The sequence below is a fragment of the Musa acuminata genome, chromosome BXJ2-3, assembly GCF_036884655.1.
Source record: "Musa acuminata AAA Group cultivar baxijiao chromosome BXJ2-3, Cavendish_Baxijiao_AAA, whole genome shotgun sequence".
In the NCBI taxonomy this organism is placed as follows: domain Eukaryota; kingdom Viridiplantae; phylum Streptophyta; class Magnoliopsida; order Zingiberales; family Musaceae; genus Musa; species Musa acuminata.
The window spans coordinates 39,129,494-39,155,669 of record NC_088340.1 but is presented as its reverse complement, the minus strand read 5'-3'; the positions used below and the strand labels follow the sequence as shown (position 1 = coordinate 39,155,669).

Here is a 26,176-nt window from a genome sequence, read left to right as displayed (position 1 = left end):
GGTTCACTGACAGAAGACTCACCTATCAAATCTGCTTGGTGATGTGTCAACAATCATGCGAACACATAAGATGGTACCATGACAAAATATTGACACAACATAGAGTTGCCTTTATCTTGCTATCGTGATATTCATCTCCCTGTTTCCTATCTTCTTCTGAGCAAAGCAATATAGTGATACAGACAAGAACGCTTGTTGATTATGAGCTACTTGCAATCTAGTTAGGTAAAACAATGACTACATTAGAGAATGAGTCATTTAGCATTTAATGGCCTTCAATTTCTCTCTAGAATTCCTTTCTGCTCTCCTCTCTTCTCCTTTTTACCTCTAGTCTCCCATGAAAGCCACCTTCTTCCCTCAAAGAAAGAACACTTGATAGGAGGTGAAAAAAGTCTCATCACAATATCAGGAGGACAAAGAGATACTGGTTTGTTCTAATACTGAAGGAGCTATTAAAGTCATAAATGATATTTATTCAGCTTGTTGGGAGCACTGGTTTCTTTCAGAAATCATCAATCATGTTCAATTGAGCACAGTAAATGATTTTAGATTCTCCCACACAGAGACCAACCAATTGACTCTGACTACCTCTCACACTAATGCAATCACATCGGAGAGCATGTCTTTACTCCAAATAAGTTTTCTCCTGTGATGAATTAAGTTTATTGAGGGAGTCTGGAAGATGCATGGTGCACTAGATACTAAATATTATAGTGTTGTGCCCATTTTTGCACATTCAAAATTTGCTAAAGTGGGAACTTTATCAGTTCTGATGAACTTATGATTACACATTCTGATTCATTTTCCTAGGGATGGGATATATTGTATAAGAAAAGAGTGTTTGACCTTATCTTAAGCTATGAGTGCATTGGCCAGTTTAATCCTTCTCGAGTTTACTTGGAATGAACATGAACATTCTATGTTGAATGAGAAAATAAATTGTCTTGTGAATTAACTGATTGTAAGTAGAAAATGCTGTAAAAAAACTAAGAATAAATCGAAAGAAACACTTGCGAGTTTACATGAGAGTCAATGATGCACGTTTGGCCAGGCATTTCGTCGAGCAGTTGGCGAGTGAGTTCATCGATACACGTTTGGTTGGAGACTGGTAGAGTCGTGCGGTGATACTGACTCTTGGTGGTGGATGAAGGTTTAGCAAGCGATTGCCGGGGAGGGAGAGGTCGAGAGGTCGGCGATGGAGGCGACGAGAGTGATGAAACGAGGCCAAGTTTATTCTAAACCAAGCCTCAAAGTCGATGCTGGACTTGGGTTCGTGGATTCCAACTCGAACCGAAATCGAAGGCTCGGTTCAAATAAATCGGACCGGTTACCGAACCAAACGGGTCGGTCAGATCATGGCTCCCAATAACTCGGTTCATATCACGTGAGAAGTGGAAAGTTGCACGTGCTCTTACTAGGGTTGGCGTTTCTATATCAGCTCTTAATCGCCCTTTTGCACTGCCGCAGCTTTGCTTCGCTTTCGTCTCGTTGCAGGTACTCCTCCAGGTCAAGAGTTACGCTTCGATTCCGCTTGAGTTAGTTCCAAAGAATCGAACTTTCGGTATGATTTGAAGGCGGCATGTTTTATTTCTCCCGATTTTTTTTGTGGTTTATGTTCACCTGTGAACTGGGTCGCCCTTTTTTCTATCAGTTCAAGCGTTGCCCGATGATTCAACTATGATTCGTAGCTTTTGATGCTCTGCTGTTGTCCTTGTCGTTTTTTATGAAGTAGAAGTTTAAAAATCGTACCTTTAGGCGACTTATATTTGAATTTGTTTTATGTTATTGGAGTACTTTCTCCCGAAAGTGTTGCTGATTTTGGATTTTTTGGGTCTAAAATCGTGTTTGCTTATTTTTTCTTGCGTGTAATCATAATTTTGATGTATAGCAGTCACATGGTCAATCGGAATTACTTTCCCTGACATATCTTTGTATTTTAGGTGATCTTTCCATCGTTCTGTACATCTATAGGCAAGCGAATCCACTCACAAAATGCAGAACGAAGCTGGTGAGATGACCGATCTGTACATCCCGAGGAAATGGTAAGCATCTCCCAACTCAATTAGGGGCTTCTGTCGTCTATGTACTGTTCTGTCATTGACCCTGATATAATGTCTTTGATGCTCAATCTCCGTGATGTTGCTGTTGTAGTTCTGCTACGAACAGGCTCATTACTGCTAAGGACCACGCGTCGGTCCAGATTAATATCGGGCATTTGGATGAGAGTGGCGTGTACACGGGCCAGTTCACCACGTTTGCACTTTCTGGATTTATCCGGGCTCAGGTCTGTCTTCTCTCGTTGAGGTTTCTGGTGTCAATATGTATGCTTTCTGGAATCATATGTTGCTTATGTGATAATCGATACGCTGCCGTTTTGCTAAGAAAAAAATGTTAGGCTATTTGTACTCCTTCCCACTAAACATCTGTGCTCGCTGTTTGTTATAATGGGCACATTATCATGACTAGTAGTAGGCTCAATTGTTTACTTTATTTCTTGCATTTTACATGTTATGTTCTACTGGGAAATGCTGAAGCTTATGGATTTAATTCCTCCACATCTTTTCCTAAACATCTAAAATCCTGAAAATAATTTTGCCATTTTTCATAATTAAGAGAAAGAGATTCATTATTTGTTTTTCGTCTAAATTTAATTACAAGGAGAAATAGCATGTACCAACATAAATATAAGATCAATGGTTTTTCATTTTGAAAAATGTAAGACAAAATAAAAATTTGTTATCTTAATTTTTATTACATGGAATTGCAATAGTTTGACTATTTTTTTAGTTGATCTTGTGACATACAATCTGTATTTTGTAAAGTTGTGGATTCTCGGGATCTCTGTTTTATAGCATACGCAACAGATCTATATTCGAAACAGAAGACAATTTTAAAAAATAAAACTGAACAGGGGTTGAGTTCCACAAAACCTACATAGAAGCTTTAAATTTATTAATGATTCTACTGCCTCATCTTACTTTCATCACTTGTACCTAATTTAAGAAAAGTAAATGAAAATTGGGAGGCAGGAATTGCCTTACGGGAGAGCTTTCGCCACCTGAAAATTTGCCATAGAGATACATTATTTTTTATTGAACTGGGGGTTGATGGTGTGTTCATAATCTTCTTTTCGTTGCAGTTGGAGGATTCGTTGGATATTCATTTCTTCCTCTTTTTTAGCACTTGTACCTTTAGTACTGAACCTCATCTCAGGATTTTTTTCTGCTGATTCTGAATAATTCGAGAAACACTGGAGAAATCAGGAACTTGCATGAAGATTGATCGATGCATGTCAGAACTGGCTTGTTTATACATACTGCATAAATCATCAGAAAAAAAAAACTCATTTTTTTCTTGTGACAGTTTATAATTATTGCTATCATGTCATTGTGATGTTTGTGTTTGTTCTGAAACTTCTGGTGCTCTGTAATGGAGATATGTATCTGAGTTGGTCCAAGCAATATTTATCTTTGGATGAACAGTTTGATGGAAACTGAACAATCATTATTGGAAGAAGCATGTTACTATCAAAAGATTTCGGTAAATTTAATTCCAACATAGAAAACAATAAAAATGATTCTTAGCTTAATCCTTAGTCACACTTTTGGTGTAGCTGGAAGTTACTTGTTCCTGAATTGTATTACTCTTGTTGTTTAAATTCTGCTAATTGCTCGATGTACTTAAGCTTATGACAAAACTTAGCTTTTGGTACATGTGCGAATCTTATTTTGCCTTTGGCCTCTTGTACAGGGTGATGCTGATAGTTCTCTGGATAGGCTTTGGCAGAAGAAGAAAGCTGAAGTCAGACAACAGTAGAAATCACTTGTGACAGGGAAAATTCTATATGTTTGATCCGAGTGATGAAGTTACTTTAGTTTCTGATGACATTTTAGTCCCCAATTAGATGCTTTAATTGTATTTGACTGAATGGAGCTGTTATTTCTTTCATTGATCTTGATATGGTTAATGAGGCTCAGAATTACCTCAAGTGGCAAGTTTAAATCTGATTTTGACATCATGCCTAACTTGGTTTCTTCTTGACATGGTCTGATTCAAAAATCCTTGAATTCAACTATTTGAGTCGAATGTAGTCAAACTCATCTTAGTATTATTGTTATATTATAATTATTATATCTCTAATTATATAAATGATCATTATCACTTTCTTCTACCGAAACATAATTCAAATCTTCTTATTCATGATCCAAGGGTCGATCACACGTGCACGAATCTCAAGCTCTGCCGACGATGGAGCATAGGAGGGTATCAAACATGGATTGTCTTGCTGTGAGTTCAAATCGACATGGATAATATCCATGCACGTGTCAACATGTAATAAAGAGAGAAAACAATAAATCAGCAATGTACAAGGATATTTTTACGTGTATAAGAATATATAATTAACCCATTTGGCAACGAAATAATTTGATGTTTATATCACGATTGCCAAGGCAGTAAAATATAAAGATAAATTATTTATTTAAAAAGTATTTATTTTTTTTAATAATGATATTATCTTTTGCGGCCACTTCTTTCACTGAGCACCATTGTCAAATTCCATTAACTCTCATCAAATTTATTCTTACCTATGTGGATCCCCTTGATCGTTATCGGAAACCCCCCCCCCTCACTTATGTCTTGTTCTTATCGTCCTTGATCGTTATCGAAACCCCTCCCCTTGATCTTTATCGAAACCCTCCCCCCCTCCACTTATGTCTCGCCCTTATCGTCCTTGATCGTTATCGAAACCCTTCCCCCCCCCCACTTATGTCTCGTCCTTATCGTTCTCATATATAGCATAGGCAATTATTGGTGGTTGTCATCTTAATTTTTCTTTCTTTTATTTTATCGAACCCTTTCGTCTTTGCACCTATAGCTTTTTTCGCCTGTGCCTCCTTTGCTAACTATGAGCAAGGATGATGAGGATGAGACGCATAGGGGTGAGTTCGACCAAAATCAATATGAGATATACAAAGAAAAGAGATAAGATGGGCAAAGAGCAGAGGCTAACAATTGCATGTGTAACAATGAGAGGCCAATGTGGGTCTAACAGCGGATAAAATAATATTTTAATCAAAGAAAAGATGCCACGTTAGAATCGCAAAAATAGGGATTTTTTTTTCAAGAATTTCGTTTATTAATTAACCCGGGTCGGACCGGACCGGACCGGAACAGACCAAAGCTGATCTACAAATAAGGGTACAGTGGTCATTGCGGAAAGACACCTTTTAAGTAGCGATCGCGAGTCCGCGCTAGGGTTTCTCTCTCGGCTTCGGGACTTTAAAGGCCCCCCTCGACGCTTCCGAGTTCTTGAGGAGGAGGCGCGCAAACAGGAGGCCGACATCCGAAAAAGATGGTTCGTCTCTACTCAACCCAAGTTTCTGATGCCTGCCTCTTCTCTTTCTTTGTTTCTCTTGGTTATCGCGTCTCGATGAGTTGCTTGCTCCTGTTGGCGTGCGCATCGAGCCTATGGTTTAGATTGTTCGTTCGTGGATGATCGTATAACCCATTGTTTTTTCGGCTTTCTTACCTCTTAATCGTCTCTTGCTGTGGAAGAAAGTCGATCTTTTTAATGATCGGTATGTTTGTTCCTCCTAGTTTTCATGTAGCGAACGAGATGGGTTAGGTTTGATTTTTCATTACATAAGCGAACATTATGACACGCGACCATCGGCAACGATCAGATGAGCAAAATTATCATAAGTTGAAGATATCAAAGATCCATAGCAAAATTGTCATGGTGTCTGAGAGCATGGCTTCGTCAGCTCTTTTTATGTTTTGGTTTAGTTGCAAGTTGGTAGCTTTGTTTTATCTTCTGTTGCTTCTTATCATTCTGATATAATGCAAAGATAGTACCTGATGAAAAATCAAATCTTGGATGGTTTCTCAAGTTTCCAGCTACCTATCTCGTTTTGATTACTATACGTGAAGATGCTAAATGTAGTTCTTGGAAATATAGAAGTTATCTGTGGATGTTTATGCTGTCTTCTTCCCTTTGCTTTTTTTTTTCCATGTGGTCTTCTGAAGGCAAGAAATATCAGTTCGATTGTTCTATGAGACCACTATTTCATTCTTATAGTTGTCAATATCTGTGTGAGCTCCTGATGCACTAAAATTTTCAGAACCATACTACTTGGTTATATCTGCCATCTTGTTCATCATCTGTTATAGATCACTCTTTTTTGCTTGCTTGACTTGTTGTTTCCTCTTTAGGCCAGGGGATTAAAGAAACATCTAAAGAGGCTCAATGCCCCCAAGCATTGGATGCTGGACAAGCTTGGTGGAGCCTTTGTGAGTCGAAATATTTACTTTCTTATACTATTTGTTGCACCTTTTTTTAGTTGTTTCAACTGTTGTTTTGACGACTAAATTTGGTTACCTATTAGGCTCCCAAACCATCATCTGGCCCTCATAAAGCCAGGGAATGCTTGCCCTTGATTCTGATATTAAGAAACAAACTGAAATACGCACTTACGTATCGTGAAGTCATTGCTATTCTGATGCAACGCCATGTAATGGTGGATGGAAAAGTCAGGACTGACAAAACTTACCCAGCTGGTTTCATGGGTATGCAATTCACCCTCGTTTGATAAGACATGCTTAGTTTTTTTTTTTCGGTGACTTGATTTTATACCAAAATTGTGAAATGCCTAAATTAATTTTGGTTATATGCAACTGCCTCTATGCATATATGTATGCATATACATGTATTTCAGGGACTAAATTTGATTTTGTTACATGGCATTATATTTGCAGATGTTGTCTCAATTCCCAAGACAAATGAAAACTTCCGCCTCCTGTATGACACCAAGGGACGCTTCCGTCTCCATTCGATAAGGGATGAAGAGGCAAAGGTATTTAGAAACTGTTTCTTTAGATGGTCATTTTTTTTGTTTTACTTGCTTCAAAATACTGATGATGTTTGATTATCAGTTATCAAGTTTTGGATTGATTAAGCTTTCAACTAGATGAGAAAATCTGTCTAGGATTAGTCATGCCGTCTCATTAGCTCCTCTGGTGTTGTTACATTATTATAATAATCACATTTGCTAATATTTTGAAGATCCATGCATATAGTGAAATGCTGAATGTTTTTGTTCAATAACTACTAAAACACAATGAACATTAGCAGCAGTGCTATTCAGGTAAAAACATTGTCATGTTCTATGGATGGACAATGTCTTTAGAGAAGCGAATATGTGATCATTTGTGTTGATTATTGCCTCTTTCATGATGATAAAAAGGTTTTTTTTTCCCTTTACAGTTCAAGCTCTGCAAGGTTCGCTCTGTCCAGTTTGGACAGAAGGGCATCCCCTATTTAAACACCTACGATGGTCGTACCATTCGCTACCCCGACCCTCTCATCAAGGCCAATGACACCATCAAGCTTGATCTGGAAACCAACAAGATTGTAGACTTCATCAAGTTCGATGTCGGAAATGTTGTGATGGTGACGGGCGGAAGAAACACCGGTCGTGTTGGCGTGATTAAGAACAGGGAGAAGCACAAGGGGAGTTTTGAGACCATCCACATCCAAGATGCTACTGGGCATGAGTTTGCGACTCGCTTGGGCAATGTCTTCACCATCGGTAAGGCGACTAAGCCAATGGTGTCTCTTCCCAAGGGCAAGGGTATCAAGCTCAGCATCATTGAGGAGGCAAGAAAGCGCTTGGCTGCTGCTAATGCAACTGCCACTGCTTAATCCTATGCTCTGCACCCATCAGAATCTTGTTCTTGGATCTTTGTTGGACGCGGCCTTTGATTTTAGCTCTCTGTTACTTGCATTTCAATTTTGCTTTGGAGATTTTGAGTAGAAGATACAATTCTTATCATAATTCTGACATGTAGTTTCCTGATGAGGGTTTTCTTGAAGTTCACCACCCTGTTCTTACTGCCGGATCTTGGCATTTTTATTTGGCATAGTCAAAGAACTAGTTGAATTATAAATTTATTTCTATTTGGTCTCCTCAAGAACTAGTTGTGTCATGATCATCATTTGATGAAAGCTCACGAAACACAGTGGTGTGATGCTCTTTAGAAACCATTTTCCTGTTATTTCTTGATTCTGGTGCAACAGATGGCAGATATTAGAAATAACAGGACTTGCATCTCAACAAACTATAATGTGATTTAGGATTACATCATTAAGAAGGTAAATATAAATGAAGAGACTAACTAAGCTTAATATTGCTAACGAATGGACTTTTACGAGATCGGATCATTATAAATTGACTTCTTTTTTTTGCTTATTTATCAATCAAGGTTTTAATATATATTAATTTTAAATTAAAATGTAAATTGATTAAAAATATTATAATACTAATTAATCCTTCTCTTTTTAGTATCATTAGTTTTATAATCGATTAAAAATAGTATATCACTAATTCACCTCTTCTTCTATGATTAACATCCTAATAGGTTTATTATGCACTTGCAGCTTCCTTACCTACTGTTATCTTTGGTTCTGCTTTGGCAATTATCGCATCACCTCTGCTACAAGACTGTTATCGACACGAATAACTCCCTTACCCCTAAAACGCCTGAGGCGAATGGCACGACGACTCACTCACACAGCACAGGGAGCTTCTCCTCACCCTAAATTAGAATACGATGATTCGTCCGATGCAAGGTGGCAGCTTTACGCCGAGGGACGAAGGGGGCGGCGGTATTAGAGCCGAGGGTGGATGTTCCTGTAATACCGATTCCCCGCCGATGGCTGAAGCACTTGCAGTGCTGGGTGGGCTCAAACAAGCCGCCCGACTCAACCTCTCCTCCCTTGTAGTCTGGGCTGATATCCTTCCGCTAGTCCAGCACATCAACTCAGATCACTCTTTTTGGACATTCAAGCTCTTTCGCTAGTCCTGTAGCTTTTGCCAGTTTGGTGTTTGCTCCCCCAAAAAAATTATTTTCGATGTATCCAACAAGTTTCTGTACGAAATTTCATCCTTCTTGTGCAGTTGTGTGATGATGTTATGTTTTCTTGTCCGAGCAGTAGGACTTTGTCGGAAATCTGGGTTCTTTTCCCCTCATGTTCTTGTTCTCTTTGATGATTTCTTCCTCTATTTCATTTCGATGATTACCTATTGACAGATTAAATGGTTTCATCTTAACACCACCGCGCATCTGGTGTAGTGGTATCATAGTACCCTCCCACGGTGCTGACCGGGGTTCGATTCCCCGGATGCGCATTACTCTGTTAACTATAGATAAAAACGTATACTTTTTGACATACTTTAGGCGGCTTCTTATATTACTACAAGAAAAACTACATCCATTTACCAAATATTAAAAGGTCAAAATCTTTTCCGATATATCAATTCATTTAATTAAAATTTAAAATATCATTAGATATATTTTTGTACTTTTGGCTTCTTATATTACTTTAGGTATTGTTGGTGTAAACAACATGGAGCCGTGGCCTCGAGGTCGACGCGGCTCGGTTCGGGTCCGGATGACGGGATCTCTCCGGGGGCGTTCCTCGAGCCCGCCGAGGTGGTCGGTCTGGTGCGATGGTTCGATCGGGACGGGGTCGCCGTTTCCTTCGGGTAGGAACTCCTCGTCCGTGCGTCCGGCGGGGACCCTCGGCTTCGCACCTGCATAAAGGTCGGGTCCGGGTGCTCGGCCCGACCCCTCCGACGATCAAGTTAGTTGATAGTGGAGGGGGTTTCAGAAGAAGAAGTGTTTTGTGTCCATGTCCCCCCTTCCCCTCCCTCTGATGAACGAGAGGGTATTTATAGGGAAGCTTACTGTTGTTTGATGTGCCCGCCTGTAGGAGGCAGGCTGATAGCGTCTGACATGGGCGTTGTCGTGGCATGAAGAACCGAGCCTGAGTAGGCGTTAATGCGCCTCGGCCGGTGTTCCGGTTCGGTTGAAAGAGTGCAGTCGCGCCGATCGAGGCGTGAGGCGTCGACTGACGTTAGCCGAGTCTTATCATAATTACTATCCTCATCATATTCTCCCCCGGAAAGAAGCTATGCGTTGGTCGTTGTAACGGGAGTCCGAGGCATGGCTTTAGCTTTTAGACGGGCTGGCCGCGCTGGTGTGTCTCGGGGACATGAAGCCGAGGAGCATGACACAGGCGGGCTGGTCGCGTAGGTGTCTCGGGGAAAATAGAGCCGAGGAGCATGACGCAGGCGGGTTAGTCGCGCAGGTGTGATCTCAGGAAGCATGGGGCCGAGGAGCCGAGGAGCACGACGCAGGCGGGTAGCCGCGCAGGTGTGATCTCGGGAAGCATAGGGCCGAGGAGCACGACGTAGGCAGACTGGCCGCGCAGGTGTGTCTCGGGGAACATGGGGCCGAGGAGCACGACGCAGGCAGGTTGGCCGCGCAGGTGTGTCCCGGGGAGCATGGAGCCGGGGAGCACGGCGCAGGCGGGCTGTAGGCGTGTCTCGGGTCAAGGGGCCGAGGAGCACGATGCAGGTGGGCTGGCCACGCAGGTGTGTCCCGGGGAGCATGGAGCCGAGGAGCAGGGCGTAGGCGGGCTGCAGGCGTGTCTCGGGTCAAGGGGCTGAGGAGCACGACGCAGGCGGGCTAGCCGCGCGGGTGTGATCTCGGGAAGCATGGGGCCGAGGAGCACAACGCAGGTGGGCTGGTCGCGCAGGTGTGTCTCGGGGAGCATAGAGCCGAGGAGCACGGCGCAAGCGGGCTGGCCGCGCAGGTGTGTCTTAGGGAGCATGGGGCCGAGGAGCACAACGCAAGCGGGCAGGCCGCGCAGGTGTGGTCTCGGGCATCATGCGGCCGAGGAGCACGACGCAGGCGGGCAGACCGCGCAGGCGTGGTCTCGAGCGTCATGCCACCGAGTAACACGACGCAGGTGGGCAGACCGCGCATACGTGGTCTCGAGCGTCATGCGGCCGAGTAGCACGACGCATGCGGGCAGACCGCGCAGGCGTGGTCTCAGGCAACATGGCCGAGGGGTGTGGCTCGGGCGGCAGGTCGCCCTGAGGGGGGCTCGAAAGTCTACGGTAGAGGGACACGACTCAGGCAGGCAGGCCGCGCTGAGGTGGACTCGGTAGTCTATGTCTGAGGGATCTGGCAAAGGTCGAAGGACACGACTTTGGCGGGCAAGGCTCCCTGAGGTGGGCTTGGGCAGTCTACGACCGAGGGACACGACTCAGGCGGGCAGAGCGCGCTGAGGTGGACTCGGTAGTCTATGGTCGAGGGACACGGCTCAGGTGGGCTCGGCAATCTGTAGCCGAGGGACACGACTCAGGCGAGCAAGCCGCCCTGCGGTGGGCTCAGCAATCTGTGGCCGAGGGACATGGCTCAAGCCGAGGGACACGACTCAGGTGGGCAAGCCGCCCTGAGGTGGGCTCAGCAGTCTATGTCCGAGGGATCTGGCAAAGGCCAAAGGATGTGACTCAGGCGGGCAGGCTGCGCTGAGGTGGACTCGGGCAGTCTGAGTCGTTCGGGTGATCACTCGACATTCCGGGCCCTCCTTCTAGTGCCAAAATGTTGGTGTAAACAACCTGGAGCCGTGGCCTCGGGGCCGACGACGCACGGTTCGGGTCCAGACGACGGGGATCTCTCTGGGGGCGTTCCTCGAGCCCGCCGAGGTGGTCGGTCTGGTGCGATGGTCCGATCGGGACGGGGTCGCTGTTTCCTCCGGGCAGGAACTCCTCATCCGCGCGTCCGGTGGGGACCCTCGGCTTCGCACTTGCACAAAGGTCGGGTCGGGGTGCTCACCCCGACCCCTTTGACGATCAAGTTAGTTGATAGTGGAGGGGGTTTCAGAAGAAGAAGTGTTTTGTGTCCATGTCCCCCCCCCCCCCCCCCCCTTCCCCTCCCTCTGATGAACGAGAGGGTATTTATAGGGAAGCTTACTGTTGTTTGATGTGCCCGCCTGTAGGAGGCAGGCTGATAGCGTCTGACATGGGTGTTGTTGTGGTGTGAAGAACCGAGCCTGAGTAGGCGTTAATGCGCCTCGACCGGTGTTCTGGTTCGGTTGACCGAGTGCAGTCGCGCCGATTGAGGCGTGAGGCGTCGGCTAACGTCAGCCGAGTCTTATCATAATTACTATCCTCATCAGGTATTTTTTTAAATTTTAAATATTGATCAGTTGATAATGTACCGGATTTATTTATCAAAGAAAAAAAAATTTAAAATTAAAATTTAAAATCTCATCCGATATATTTGAACGAATTATTATTTCATATTTTACAGAAAATATAATGTTGAAGTGGACTACATTGTCGTGGTGTTTCTCTCTTCTTACTGTGGTTGTTTGGAACATATTATTAGCATTTGGAGTACCTTTTGGGGAAGCAAACAGTGAAGCAAAATCTCCAACTCAACGTCAACACCGGCAAGACATGGGATTGTTGTATTATTTTACTGCAACGCCACCGTCAACAGTCACAAGCAAAACAACAGAAAGTCTATAGAAATAACAGTGGAAGCTTTAATCCCCCCACAAGAGTACGACTAAATCCGTCGGACGTTAAATGGAGAAGCTGCATCATCTAAACAAGCAACGCTCCTATAGCTGGTGGTAGGGAACGTAGCCTAGAGACGACTTGACGTTCCTCACGATATCCCTACACCTAAACAGGAGGCTCAGCATTTGGTCGGCGAAGGCCTTGTTCGCGTTCCCTCTTTGCTCGCTGGATCCCGATTCTTCTTCAACCCCATTGAGATTACGTTGCGGACGGGGCGGCGGAAGCACCCTCTCCGCCACGCCGAGGGAGGCAGGTGGCGGAGGAATGTAAGGGCTGTCTGCTCTCGGTGGAAACGGTATGAGTGGGCGACTCGAAGACGGTGGCGGAAGAAAACGAACTGACCTGGGAGCCTTGCCGATGACGGGATCTACTGCGGAGGAGGTATCTGCACTGCTACGGACATCGTTGTTGTTGCCGGCGACCACCACTGTCGCAGGCAGTTCTGCCTTACCATCAACAGTGTCCAACATGAATTTTACGCGGGGAGCTTCTCTTCCACCACCGCTCGGTGCTGCCTCGTCGCTGGGCTTCTTTAGAATAGATTTCGGCTGCCCCGCGGGCTTTTGGGTCAGATTCAACGGAGGCCTCGACGGACCGAATGAGACGCCGACGCCTGCCCCGCTTCCAGGTCTGAATTGGTTACTCTCGACGAGGCGCGACTCCGACCTCTGCCCGACAGCTTCAGAGGATGGCTCGGGCGCCAGCGCGTCGGCGTCGCGGAGATAGTAGTAGACCTTCACCTGGCCGAACATCTGGTTGCTCCTCGCGTGGTTGAGTGCGGCTTCGGCGTCCGGCTTGAACTTGTACACCACCTTGCAAGTGTAGGATTTCCAGTACACGCGGGTCCCGGAGAGCTCCAGCGGCCCGAACCGGGCGAACTTTGCCTTCAGGGAAGCCACGGAAGGCAGCGTCGTCCTCAGCGGGAACTTCATCACGAGGGTGGTCGGAGAGGGCAGCCGAGGCGGAGGCGGCGGCTCTTGTTTCTTGACAGGCTCCGCCGCCCTGTCGTTGGGCTTCGCCGGCCCCGCTGACGCAGCCGCAGACGTCGTCGCGGCGACGGGGTCTTTCTGCCCCCGCTGCGGGCCCTCGAGTCCCTTGTGGCCGATGGCTGCCTTCTTTTCACCAGCCAAAGCTTTGAGCGTGTCCAGCTTCTTCTGCCGCTTAGCGCTCATCTCCTCCTGTCGATCAGATGCGGTTCGTTTGCGTCCGGCAACAGTGGGATCATCAGGCCTGAAACTGGCTTTCGGTGGTTTAGAAATGGAGGTCGGCGCCGTCTCCTCGTTCGTCACCTTTGCCGGAGCAACCACAGCACTTACTACAACAGGCTCCTGCGGCGGTGGCAAAGCAGCTGATGGTTTAACGGCTGGGACCTCCGGCGCGTCGGCCTCGCTGGCCGGTGGAAGGCCCAAGCTTTTCTGATAGACCAAAGAACGGAAATTGAGGAAGACATGAAGCGCTACCCAGGGGGCATCACGGTCGATCCCATAGAAAGGATATAGCGCTAGCTCTTGCAAGTCGCTCACCAGCTCCGGGAGTTGCAGATCACGTAAGCTCAAGTCGATGTCGGGATGTCGAACAGCCACAGCAGAGGGTTCCGTGGTGGGTGCAACTTCATCTTCCCTTCTCGGCAACTCCGGCTCCATGCTGACGGGCTTGGCCGCTGCTGATCTCCTATAAAGATCCTCAATCGTAGACGCTTTCACATGATCTGGTACGCCGATCTCACTGCTCTGTACCTTCTTTTTCTTCTTCTTCTTTTTCGCCTGGCCGGTGACACCGGATTCAGCAGAGCTACCATCCTCACGCAGGCGCTTCTTGATCTTCTTCTCCTTCATGATTCCACCAACTTGTGAAGTTCGGAGTGCCAACGACCCCGGCCCATACCCGGGTTTAGCATCAGCACTTGAATAAGCAGCGCCGCTGACGGTAGGGTCTAGTTTTCTGTGTGCGATCTCACTCAACTGTCTCGGTGGCTCGGTTTTCAACCTCCCTTCATCGAATACTTGTCTAACAGCGGGTGCGTCCGCGGCCGCCGGTAAGGCTGTCTGCTCCGAGACCGATCCATCTTGAGAAGTTTGCGGTGGCGGCTTCTCATCGGCGGCGCCAGCAGGAGCTCTCTTCTGTAGCACGTAGTCGCCGAGGTTGGAGCCGCCCGGCGCCGAGGCCGGCGGGCACGAGGCATCCTGGAAGACGAGGGTCGGGTGGGCGTGCGGGGCGTGATGGGCGGGCGTCTGTTGATGCTGCTGAGCAGGGAAGAGGTTGTAGTGGTTGCGGTGGGATTGAACGGGCGATGGAACATCCGGCAAAGAGGGCTTCGGGGGGCCGACGCTGGCGCTCGCGGGCTCTCGTTCGTCCCTTCGCTTGAGTACGTACTTGTTCTTCTTGGCTGACGGGACCTTGGCGGCTTTGTGTACGAGCTTATGGGAGGAGCTTTTCTTGTGGCGCAACGGCTCTGGCAGCACCAGTGGACCGCTCAGAGGAGCCGCTGGAAAAGAATCGTAAATAACACAGGTAAGCAGTAATGTGACAGCGATGAGAGAGTAATATGTGACAGATGATACCATAATTAAAAATATTGAATAAAGACATACTGAATGTTTAAACAAATGTAATATGTGACAGATGACAATGTGAAACATCACATGCATCCGAACAACTAAGGTGTAACCCAAGATGGTTAATCCAAGTAACTACAGTCTATATGGTTTTAAAGATGCGGAGCACAAGCAAAGAAACGGGGACAACATAACTTGATGCCAGCAGAGAAGAGGGGCCACCTGTGGTTGTACTCTGACCGCTACTGCCCGATTGTGCGTGTGATGGGCATGTAAAGATGCATGACACCGGAGGAATATGAAACATGAGAAATAAAACACTTGAACGACCCATGAATGCTGGCGAATGTATCGTGAAAGGTTGCCGACGAAGGCAGCTTTCCCAGACTCTAGCAAAAGAGTCATCATGAACCGGAAAGCAACACTATATGATAAGATACAATTCAAATACTCCCTCAATCCTGTGTCCAAGTACATGACATTTGTGAATCAAATGGGGGAGCAGGGTCTAAATAGACAGCAGGGGCGGCCTAGGCATGAAGGGCCATTTATGTTGCTGACATGTTATAGATTATTAGAGGATTGTTCAACTGGTACGATGCAAAAAGCCAGTGCACCTTCAACGCTGTTGGTACGATTTCAGAGAGTTAGCAACTAACTGGAAATAAATAATTTTCCAACCTTTTTTAAAGTAAACACGTTAACCTCCAAAACGCCTTCGTACAGCTATTAACCTCTATCGGAACAGATCTAGCCCGTGCTAAACAGGCAAACCACCTACGGCTCTGGTTCAAAATTTCTATTCAAATGACACCTCTCTCTAAATTAGATAGACTGACGCGACAAACAACGCCCAACTCTAACCAGTGAGCCAAGGGACGCCTTGATAAGAGACAGGTGGCCAGCACTGAGATCCTTACTTTATTGCCAATTACCAATAAACCACAAACACACTTCAACTGGTGACAGGGGGCAACATCAATTGTCCTTTACAGAGTACAGCTGCAAGTCATCCACGAGGAAGCGCCACCGACGACAAGAAGTATCAATGCAGATTATTCTCTTGTGAAAAGGTTCGGCAGTTTGGTTCAGATCCCAAAGAAAACGAAGATAAAAGCTAAAATACCGACTTGGTACATGGAAATTGGAATCCATATCCAGATCTACACAAAACATCGTATTAAAGCAGGAGAAGAAATCAAAGTTCCCAGTTTTTCTTTCTCCCCTTTTCCCACCAATAATCCAATCAATCATGTCACTAATATATAAAGCAGGATACTGTTCCAGTCTTTCGAAAAGGTTGGTAAAGGATATCAGAAGTCTAAAAACAAAAACATGGGCAGGCACTATGTAATACGGACGAGAAGTTGGTACCGTGCATCACTTAAAAGATATTGGGTCAACTGGTGCGACACCCGCTAATAGAAGAGCCTAAATAACTCCTGACTGAAGGCCACCTCAGATTAGACAACAAAACTATGGCAGTCATGACTGCAAATAAATCATTTCAGTTCTTTAAACATAGTTGTCCTTGGATAAGCCATGGTCTTTAAACCCTTTTTTTTTCGATTATTGATGTATCACAATAAATTCTTCGTGCCCCTGTTTCTTGAGTCAGAATTCCTTGTGCAACATTTTTCTTACAACTGGGCCTCACCAGTATAATATTGTCCTACTACAGTAAAAGGACCCTAATTACAGAATAATGTACTTCTATAGATAACACTGATTTCGTCAAATCTTAAACTTAAAATTACATATTCCAATAACGTGACTAACAAGAAACCTCTTGTCGATATTTGATCTCCACAACACATCTCATGCCTATACATTTATTGCACTCGATATTAGATGATGAAAACTAATGTGCCAACTTACAGAGACCATACTTATCAATCTAACTAGGCCATATACTCAGATAACCACCACAACAATGGATCACTAGAGAATCCTGAATACCGGCATCATCCTTTACATTTATGAAAATTCTGACAAAGACATGTCACAATACCCGAGACCCAGCCTAATCTGTGTCACGTCTCTTACATGTACTGCTCACATACACAATGTAGCAGTCTCATGTCTGTCTAAACACGTACCACAAATGAAAACTCTTCACGAATCAGAGATTTAGTAGGGAACTGGCACTGCATACAAGCTACCATTAAATTGTCCTTATCATAGGAGGATTGAAAGCGAAATCACTTTCTACATGAGTAAAGAATAGATCAAATTAGAATAGAATTACTGGATCAAATTAGAATATTGTTGCCAGATGTGACGTGTTCATCTAAAAGTAAAACTGTACTTTAATTAAGTGGAGGCTTGGTAGGATCAATTGCCGAAATAATTATTTAAGTTTGATAGTGGGCCTCGGATGAACCAGTTCCTACTATTTTAAATTAGATTGATCAGATTAACAATATAATAATGTAAAGAACGAACACCATCTCTGACTCCTCTCAACAGATACAACGTCATCTTAAGAAACATAGGGGTGACCATTAACAAATAGTTGGGGCGAGAGATATGAGCCCACGTCCAATAACAACACTCTAGACGATAAGCATTAGCCAAAGGCAGGCAGGCCTGGACACAAAGGAGGAACAGGGTAATTTGTTGGGTCTCCAGCAATTACCGGAACTAAAAAGCTAGATGACGAATATAAATACTTGGACCCACATAAAACACACACATTAGTCTGTGACATCATAGATCTGACAGCATTCTATCAAAGTTGGTGACTTCAAAAAGAAACCAATCTGAAACCCATCAAGAAATAGGATTTCTGAACATCATCAACCTATACACTTGAGGTTTTGAATTCAAAAGTTGTGCAGTCTTGTCTAATAATTATAATTTCAGTGGACTTTGGTAAAAGATGTTCACCAGGAACTTCAAGTCAATACGCAGCAAATTTTACACGTTACCATTAAAAGAAAATTATCTGATGGGAATCTTAGAAAAGGATCAATCAGATGCATAAGAACACAACAGCTTGGCGGAGGATCTGGCCATGCAAATGCATCATCAAGTTAGGAAGTGTTAACTGAACTTTAATTTGTGATAGCTAAGTTACATTCATAATTTTGTAGATTTACATCTGCAATTTTAAATCCAGACTTGTCATTTGTGAAAACCTTTTTTTTCCCAATTCCAGGATATACAAAACTAATACTATCAATGTCTTACGAAGTGATAAGTAAACTGCATCCATAAAAAAAGAAGAAAAACTATTTCAAAACAATATCACGAAGAAAATCAATTTATAAAATATCATTGTTATGCAATCTCAAACTCATCATGTAATAGAAAAATAAAAGGTAGAGAGTTCTAGTAGTTCCAAAATCACCAGATTAATAATAAATCATTACAAACTGTATTGTGCTGTCAAACAAAGGCCGAACCATATTCACGGGATCAGATGTGTCAATGCAGCACACATGGTCTATACAAAAACTAGAGTAGCATAATGCAGATAATGCATTAACTCAAATATCAAAGAGACAAATTCTAGTCAACAACAATAAAATCATGCTGGCATGGTAAATTTGCAACATTTATGCAGCAATAATTTTTATGCGTATGTAAAAATAGAAATTTAGTAACTCATCCTACAATAGTTATAACGTATTGAAGTAAACAGAAGAGGGGAGATTGGACCTTTAATCAGAAAATGAAGCACAAAACTTTTCTGACTTGAGAAAATATTCAAACAAAATTCCTTCTTTATTACTTTGGCTTTTTACTGGTTTGCTCGTCCAAAGGACATGGAGCATTATTTACAGAAAACCAATTTGATAGGCATGGGTTTAATAGAAAAATTAAGATATACAGTATTATGTAAAATGACATAAATCAAGTATGATCAAAGAATATGATCAAAGAAAAAAGTGTGAGTTAACTTGCTTCAACAAATTAGCAGAAAGGAGTAAAATGAGGCAACAACCACATGGACTATGTTCACCATGGGATCCCCATACCAGCTATATCTAAATCCAAAAGAAAGCTCTAGCTTGACTTGTGTAGAGCCTAAGATAGTAATTAACCCTAAAAAGGACATTATTGACAATCAGAATATACAAGCTACTTTCAATCCTAATTTAGTTTTCACACCTCTTTTGCATCCTAACATTCAAAAAATTATGAAGCATATATCTACTTTGAATCTGAAATCTACATAATTGACAATAAGTTCAGGAAAATTACTGTCCTAACATAAAGGGTGTTGCTATAAAACTTTGAACAATGATATCTATCAATATAGGTCATATTACATCAGAGCAACCACCTAATGGCATATGAACATATGGAGAGTTGGATCATAATTGAAACATGATAATGAAAGAAAGTAGAACCAAGTCAAGCATTCCAATGCATCTACTATATTCCAAAACAAAATATACTTAAAAGAACAAATGATAAACAACCTCACAAATAAATTAACTGGTCGGTCAAAGATTGAGTTTACCAGTATTATGCATTTATACAAATTTAAATACAAATCATATCCCAGTGGCAACATAAAAGCACAACATAAAGGCATGCAGTGATTAATACCTCGAGGGGCAAATCTTTCGAGCTGATCTGGCATAGCCCCAGTGCGTCGAGATGGGCGCACTGGCTCCACACCAAATGCCTGTGCATATGTCTCATCAAACTCCTCAAACACTGCTCTCCGGTAAGCAAGCATCATCGCAACATTTCTCATCCGATCTATGCAAGCAGGGTCATCTGCTAAAGGACTCGTAGCTGTTTGTTGCAGAAAGGAGAGCGCCATGACAGGTACAAACTTGTCTCTCGCGCTATTGACTTGCTTTAATGAGTAAATTCCCCCGAGCTCAAACCCTGGAACATCAACATAAAAATATCCGGGTACACGAGCAGGCTGGAAATTGAATGGGTTTCGGCAGTAGCAAGTCAGAGCAAGAGCCTCTCTCCTGCTTGCCTCATCAACTGCCTCTTCGACAGCCTTGACAAAGGGCCGCAAGGTGGTCTGCTTAGACTTCTCCTCGTAGTGGGGATCGAAAGGGACAAGCTCAGCAGGTTCAAACCATCCGTAGCTACTGTCCCCGAAGAAGGCCACCAAAAAATGGCCTTCTTTTTTCGTCCTCCTGACAGAAGCTGAAGCAAACGCTTCGTTGAAGATATGACCAGGCCACCACGGGTGCGATTTTACCTTCCCCCACACCATGTCACCCAGCTCGAACCCATTCATCCAGTTTCCAACAGCCCCTTGGAGAATCGTAGCACCATTCGAGACCGAAACCTCATCCGACAGCAAGCCCTCATCGAAATCACTACCTCCCTCCGGATCTGCCATCACGAGCATCGCTCCAGCACCAGCAGAAGCAGAAACCCCTTCGGCGACATCAGATTCAGGAACCCTAGCCTCATCCATCGCCGCGTCCTCACCTCCGGGAGCGTCCTTGGGAGATCGAGAAAGATCCGCTTCGCCACGCTCGAGAACCATACTATCGACCTCGATTTTTCGCTCCACCAGGTCGAGCTCCATCGGAACCCTAGATTCACGTGAACCACGGCCGACTCCATCAGCCGCCGCCTCATCACTTGCAGGCCCTTCCTGTGGATTTCCCATCCCGAAGGAGGCAGCGGCGGAACCACGGTCGATCTCCCGCTCGCTCATGACAGAGATCATGACGAGAGCGGCGCAGGAAGCACCGAAGCCCTAGGAATCGATCGATCGGCGGCGGCGACGGCGACGGCGTAGACAAACCCTATGCGTCCAAGATCGAAGAGCATACCCTCGATCGACGTAGAAAACGGCCAGAATCGATCACCGGGAAGAAGGAGGCGACAGGAAACCCTAGAGCAAGAGAAAGGAACGGAGAAGGATTGGGAAAGGGTGTGCGACGATGCGCTTCTCACATGACATGGGATCGTATATAATGTGGCGGTGGGTAAGACCATCAGGGCAAGGCCTGCGAAGCCATCCAACGGTGATAAGGGTCTCTCAAGTTTCGTGGTGACATCATCCAACGGTGACGAGGAGTCCCTGCCGGTCCCGATCGAACCATCGTACCGGACCGACCCCGCGGGCTCGAGGGACGCCCCGAAGAGATCCCATCGTCCGGACCTGAATCGAGTCACGTCGATCCCGAGACCACGGCTCCCAAATTGTTTACCACAACAATAAGTAGTAATTATTAAATAAATTTTAAAACAATAAAACTTCCTTTCATGGATTATATTTATTAATGTCATCGAATTAAGAAGTAATGGTTTATATACATGCTAGCGCATCTATGTTCAAAGACACAGATTCACAATCTAAAAGTCGATCCTCTTCTGCAACGAGGAGGCCGACAACGTATTCGGGCATTGGTATAGCGTTTATCAGCTGACACTTCTTCATCATCACCAAAGTTACAGCATTGCGGTCAGCTGATGTAGGAGAAATTTAGCTCGAAACATGTTGAATCCCCGATGCAGGAGAGCATTGGGTTTCGAGGTTTCAGGATTAGGAGTTGGGCAATCTGGAGGGGTCTGCAGGGCATCTTCTGTTGGTCTGTTCGAAGGGGATGGAATGGTTTTAGGTGGTGGGGAACCATGATCGAAACTTTCGATGCAATTCGGGTTCTCGTGGAAAGCATGCGGTGCACGAATGTTCGGAAAGGGAAAAGGAGGGAGCAGGGGAAGCGCCTTTAGTCCCACATCGCCGATTATTAGGATTTACTAACACGCTATATGAAGCTGTGGAAACGCTTTGATCGCCGAGCCTGGTAACGCCGGCTTGTAACCCGAGTGGGGGCAACGAAGCGGTGGGATGTTGTGTTGAGCCCGATTAGGTTGGGTGCGGTCGTGCTAGACTTGGCTTGCCCGTTCCAAGTCAGGCAGCTGAGCTATGGGGCTCGAACGAAGGCCCGAGCTATCTGGGATCCTAAAGCGGAGGGCACCGCGTCAGGCTGGTTTCACAGAGCAGCGATAACCTCCCGCTCTTGACGGTGGAAGGATAACAGGCCGGTGCACGCCACACCCGCCGTACCTATCGGGCTAGCACTGACCAGACCACCACTTTTTGCACACCGATTTCTTTTTTTTATCTCGAGGGACCAACACTGACCAGATTCCTCTTTTATTTAGGGACAATTTCTTTTTTTTATCTCTTTTGTTTAGGGACAACACTGCCGCAATATATATCACTTCATGGATTCTAATGATGCTGGAGAATTTTACTTCGCTTCTCCTCAGGTGATCAAATCAGTGAAAAGCCCTTACGAGATATAATTTTCTTATATCAAGATCCTAAAGCGGAGGGCACCGCGTCAGGCTGGTTTCACAGAGCAGCGATAACCTCCCGCTCTTGACGGTGGAAGGATAACAGGCCGGTGCACGCCACACCCGCCGTACCTATCGGGCTAGCACTGACCAGACCACCACTTTTTGCACACCGATTTCTTTTTTTTATCTCGAGGGACCAACACTGACCAGATTCCTCTTTTGTTTAGGGACAATTTCTTTTTTTTATCTCTTTTGTTTAGGGACAACACTGCCGCAATATATATCACTTCATGGATTCTAATGATGCTGGAGAATTTTACTTCGCTTCTCCTCAGGTGATCAAATCAGTGAAAAGCCCTTACGAGATATAATTTTCTTATATCAAGATACGTTCGAGGCATATAAATATGCTTTAAAAAAAAATCAAATTCTCATGTTGTCGTCGCATCCCACTATGCCCACACTTGGATGCCTCGTTGATGGTGCACTGGTCATTCATCGCTTGCATAGCTCTTCGCATGTGACTTATCGATGACCTCATCATCATCGTAGCCACACATGATTTTGTACCAACTAGCAACCACATAGTCATCGTAGCCACACGTGATTTTGTACCAACTAACAACCACATAGTCATCGTGGCACCCACTAATGCTTACGAGTTTGTCATGCAACCGCTGAGTATCATGGTCTTTTACATCTAGTTGACATCGACCGTGGCCAATAAATGTTGCAACGACATTACTGTAGTTGCCCTAAGCAACGGTAATGCTACGATCGCAACAAGCTATAACAATCACCCTAGTGGTAGCGATATTACTATAGTTGTCGCCCACAACAATACTACTGTAGTCCCATTCTCTTCTCTTTTTATCTTTAATAAGATTATTACAAGTGATGAATTAAAAATAAAAAAAAAGATAAAAAAAATCTATAATCTCTCAATAAATAATATAATAAATCCTTTATCGAATGAGCTCTGACTTTAGAGGTATGTCCCATCTCATCATCCGCTAAAGGCCCATGGTGTGGGATTAGAAAGGATCACGACGAACTATGCAATTTCAATATATATGTGTTTTCTAAAGTATATATTGTATGCGTAGGCAGATGACAGAGTGAACCCATCGCACTAACATGATCATTAGCATCGTTGATTTTGTCATTGCTTTGACAATGGAAGGTATGCGCTCGGCTTTGTCAATGTGCAGTGTCGAGATGCACGTTATTCCAGTAATAAAAAATAACTAATCGGCTATCTCGTGTGGATGTCAGTCACAAATGGGCAACACTGATTAGTTTAACCAAATTTGAACTCTTATTGAGCTTTTACATAACCAAAATTTTAAAAAAAATTTCATTTTTTATGTTGGTAAGCTCGACCAAAGTTTTATCTATTCCATTATTCTAGCCGTCAAAAAAACTTAAGCACTCGTGAACTCTTATGATTTTATTGTGACAAGCACATTCATTTTGCTTCATAAATATTAAGTTTAAGATTTAATAAGATCATCATTCATCTTTGTATAGTTGTTGATTTGCATGGTTTGTTTGGATTGGTTGTTGATAGGTTTTGTAACTCCTTAGCCCACTTTTATAGGCTGTCCAACTTTTTGTTCTTCCTTGGAGGCTACTAATGGCTCTTCGTTTTTTTAGTTTTTGCTAATTAATATAGTTTTTCTCTTTTTACAAAGATTTTTTTTTCTTTATGTAGTCTTGAGAATTTTTTCTTGATATTGTGCCTTTTATTATATCATCCCGTTATTCAAGTTCCTTTCTTTCGTTGAAAGGAATTAAATATTAAAAAATAGTATTGTTAGTGTAAACAACCTTAAGCCGTGGTCTCGGGACCAACGCGGTTCGGTTCGGGTCCGGATGACGGGGATCTCCGTAGGGGGTTCCTCGGGACCGCTGAGGTCGCTGGCTCGGTCGGTTCGGTCATGGAGGTGGGTCGCCGTTTCCTCTGGGAAGGAGCTCCTCGCCTGGTGCGTCCGGTGAGAGTCACCTCGTCTTCGTTCCTGCACACGGGTCGGGTCGGAGTGCTTGACTCGACCCCTCCAACGATCAAGTTAGTTAAAGGTCACAGGGAGTTTGTTCGTGTTTATCTGTTGCCCCCCTCCCCCCCCTCTTGTTTAGAACGCGAGGGTATTTATAAAAAAGTTTAGTGTTACCTGATGTGCCTGCCCGCAAGGAGCAGGATCATACCTATGACGGCGTCTGACATCGCCGTTGGCGTGGCGTGAGGGATAGAGCCTGAGTAGTCGTTAATGGGCCTCGGTTGGCGTTTCTGCCCATGTTTGCCAGGTGCTGTCAGCCCGACAAAGACGTGGGGTATCGGCTGATGTCACGTGAGTCTTATCATAATTATCACCCTCATCATACTCCCCCCCCCAAAGGAAGCTATGCGTCGGTTGTCGTAAGGGGGGTCCGAGGCATGGCTTCGGTTTTAAGGAACTATCTCTGTAGGGCGGAGACCGGTTCGTCGCCAAGGGCGTGGGAATCGTGGAGCTTGGCAATTGACGAGGGTTGGATGTGCAGAGGTGGCACTGAGTAGTGAGTGGTCCGAGGAACCCCGAAGTATGACTCGTAGGTCAAGTTGGGCTCGGTCGTAGGGGTGGTAGGCCCCTCGAGCGGGCAGGCCGCGCAAGAGCGGTTACTGGGCTCAGGAGAGCAGGCCGCACGGGTGTGGTCTTCGGGCAGCGTGGGGCCGAGGAGCACGACACAAGCGGCGGCGGTCGAGGAGCTGGACTCGGGCGAGCAGGCCGCACAGGTGTGGTCTCGGGCAGCATGGGGCCGAGGAGCACAACGCAGGCGGCTGCGGTCAAGGAGCTGGACTCGGGCGAGCAGGCCGCGCAGGTGTGGTCTCGGGCAGCATGGGGCCGAGGAGCACGACACAGGCGGGCAAGCCGTGCAGGTGTGGTCTCGGGCAGCATGGGGCCGAGGAGCACGATGCAGGCGGCTGCGGCCGAGGAGCTGGACTCGGGCGAGCAGGCCGCGCAGGTGTGGTCTCGGGCAGCATGGGGTCGAGGAACACGACGTAGGCGACTGCGGCCGAGGAGCTACTTTGATCAGATCTGTAGGCTGTGCTGCGGGAGGCGCGGGTGGTCGGGTAGCCTTTGGTCTACCCGGGAGTCCAGGGGATGAACCTTTTCGCGAATCGCCAGTTTTCGAGAAGACCGACGCTTCAAGCTTGTTGTTTGCCATGCGTAGCGCACCCGTTGGCAGCCCTATCAAGCCACATTTATGGTGGAATGACGTTTAGTCATCCCGACGTGACATGGTTTAAGAAAGGTCACTGTTTTTGGCAGGATTTTGTTTATAAGTAGTGTGCAGTTAGTCCCCAGAAGGTCTCCTCACTTGTTTTTATTCTGTCGCTTCAGACTCCATCGTTTCGTTTGCGTCGACCGTTCCTCTTCTCTCACTAAAGGTCGGTAAGGATGGTGTCTTCTTCCTCTTCCTCTTCATCTTTTTCTTCGTTTAAAGTCAAGAAAATGGTGATTGCGTCAAGTCCTAACTCGTCATCCGACGAAAAGGCGGCCCGGGCCCTTGAGGCCCTTATGTGGCCGCACGACCTTGATTCCAGCGTGAGCGAGTCGTCACTCGGTCGCCTCCGAGATCGCTATGGCATTGTCTTCTCTGTTACTCAATTTACGGATACCCCCCTTTGTTGAACATGTTTCGTATTACATTAATTTACATTAATATTATCTTCCAAAGTTCTTCCTATCAACAAGTAATCCCAAAATATTTTTTGAAGGTAATTTTGTGTATATATCCAAGTTTTGATAGAAAAATTTCCCGCCTTAGTAAAAATAATCCTCCCATAATATCTAAGGCTTACTTAAAAATCATGGATGTCATGATCTAATCCTCCTTCAAGGTAATTATAGTAGACCCATTCATTTTGTATTTTCTAAAAAATATACTGTTGTATATTTACCT

General features: G+C 45.1%; 3 protein-coding genes and 1 non-coding gene across 7 annotated transcripts; 3 read left to right on the top strand and 1 right to left on the bottom strand.

Annotated features, from left to right (window-relative positions):
- Positions 1 to 1,445: 1,445 nt before the first annotated feature.
- On the top strand, positions 1,446 to 3,988 carry LOC135585305 (small ribosomal subunit protein eS21). Of its 3 annotated transcripts, none has more exons than XM_065100705.1 (4): positions 1,446 to 1,494; positions 1,941 to 2,042; positions 2,152 to 2,284; positions 3,751 to 3,988. In XM_065100705.1, the coding sequence occupies exons 2-4, from the start codon at positions 1,993 to 1,995 to the stop codon at positions 3,814 to 3,816; spliced, it is 249 nt and encodes an 82-aa protein (XP_064956777.1). In that variant the 5' UTR covers positions 1,446 to 1,494; positions 1,941 to 1,992; the 3' UTR covers positions 3,817 to 3,988. The 3 variants fall into 3 exon arrangements, with proteins under 3 accessions (XP_064956777.1, XP_064956778.1, XP_064956776.1); XM_065100706.1 differs by having other exon boundaries at positions 1,462 to 1,506; XM_065100704.1 differs by having other exon boundaries at positions 1,466 to 1,561.
- Positions 3,989 to 5,226: 1,238 nt separating this feature from the next.
- On the top strand, positions 5,227 to 7,955 carry LOC135608149 (small ribosomal subunit protein eS4z-like). The gene is made up of 5 exons (XM_065100699.1): positions 5,227 to 5,356; positions 6,214 to 6,291; positions 6,387 to 6,567; positions 6,757 to 6,854; positions 7,265 to 7,955. The coding sequence occupies exons 1-5, from the start codon at positions 5,354 to 5,356 to the stop codon at positions 7,700 to 7,702; spliced, it is 798 nt and encodes a 265-aa protein (XP_064956771.1). The 5' UTR covers positions 5,227 to 5,353; the 3' UTR covers positions 7,703 to 7,955.
- A 1,162-nt stretch (positions 7,956 to 9,117) lies between these two features.
- TRNAG-CCC (transfer RNA glycine (anticodon CCC)) lies at positions 9,118 to 9,188 on the top strand. The gene has a single exon. It is a non-coding gene; the product is annotated as a tRNA-Gly (tRNA).
- A 3,095-nt stretch (positions 9,189 to 12,283) lies between these two features.
- Positions 12,284 to 20,885, bottom strand: LOC103978969 (PWWP domain-containing protein 1). Of its 2 annotated transcripts, XM_009394943.3 has the most exons (3): positions 19,553 to 20,885; positions 13,961 to 14,922; positions 12,284 to 13,852 (listed from the first exon to the last, which is right to left on the bottom strand). In XM_009394943.3, the coding sequence occupies exons 1-3, from the start codon at positions 20,649 to 20,651 to the stop codon at positions 12,479 to 12,481; spliced, it is 3,435 nt and encodes a 1,144-aa protein (XP_009393218.2). In that variant the 5' UTR covers positions 20,652 to 20,885; the 3' UTR covers positions 12,284 to 12,478. The 2 variants fall into 2 exon arrangements, with proteins under 2 accessions (XP_009393218.2, XP_018679427.2); XM_018823882.2 differs by having other exon boundaries at positions 12,284 to 14,922.
- Between the last annotated feature and the right edge of the window lie 5,291 nt (positions 20,886 to 26,176).

Coding starts and splice junctions, on each gene's coding strand:
- LOC135585305 (XM_065100705.1), top strand. CDS start 1,993: ATGCAGAACGAAGCTGGTGAGATGACCGATCTGTACATCCCGAGGAAA. Junction 2,043..2,151: donor CTGTACATCCCGAGGAAATG/GTAAGCATCTCC, acceptor TTGCTGTTGTAG/TTCTGCTACGAACAGGCTCA. Junction 2,285..3,750: donor CTGGATTTATCCGGGCTCAG/GTCTGTCTTCTC, acceptor CCTCTTGTACAG/GGTGATGCTGATAGTTCTCT.
- LOC135608149 (XM_065100699.1), top strand. Junction 6,292..6,386: donor ACAAGCTTGGTGGAGCCTTT/GTGAGTCGAAAT, acceptor GTTACCTATTAG/GCTCCCAAACCATCATCTGG. Junction 6,568..6,756: donor TTACCCAGCTGGTTTCATGG/GTATGCAATTCA, acceptor TTATATTTGCAG/ATGTTGTCTCAATTCCCAAG.
- LOC103978969 (XM_018823882.2), bottom strand. CDS start 20,651: ATGATCTCTGTCATGAGCGAGCGGGAGATCGACCGTGGTTCCGCCGCT. Junction 14,923..19,552: donor CGAAAGATTTGCCCCTCGAG/GTATTAATCACT, acceptor ATTCTTTTCCAG/CGGCTCCTCTGAGCGGTCCA.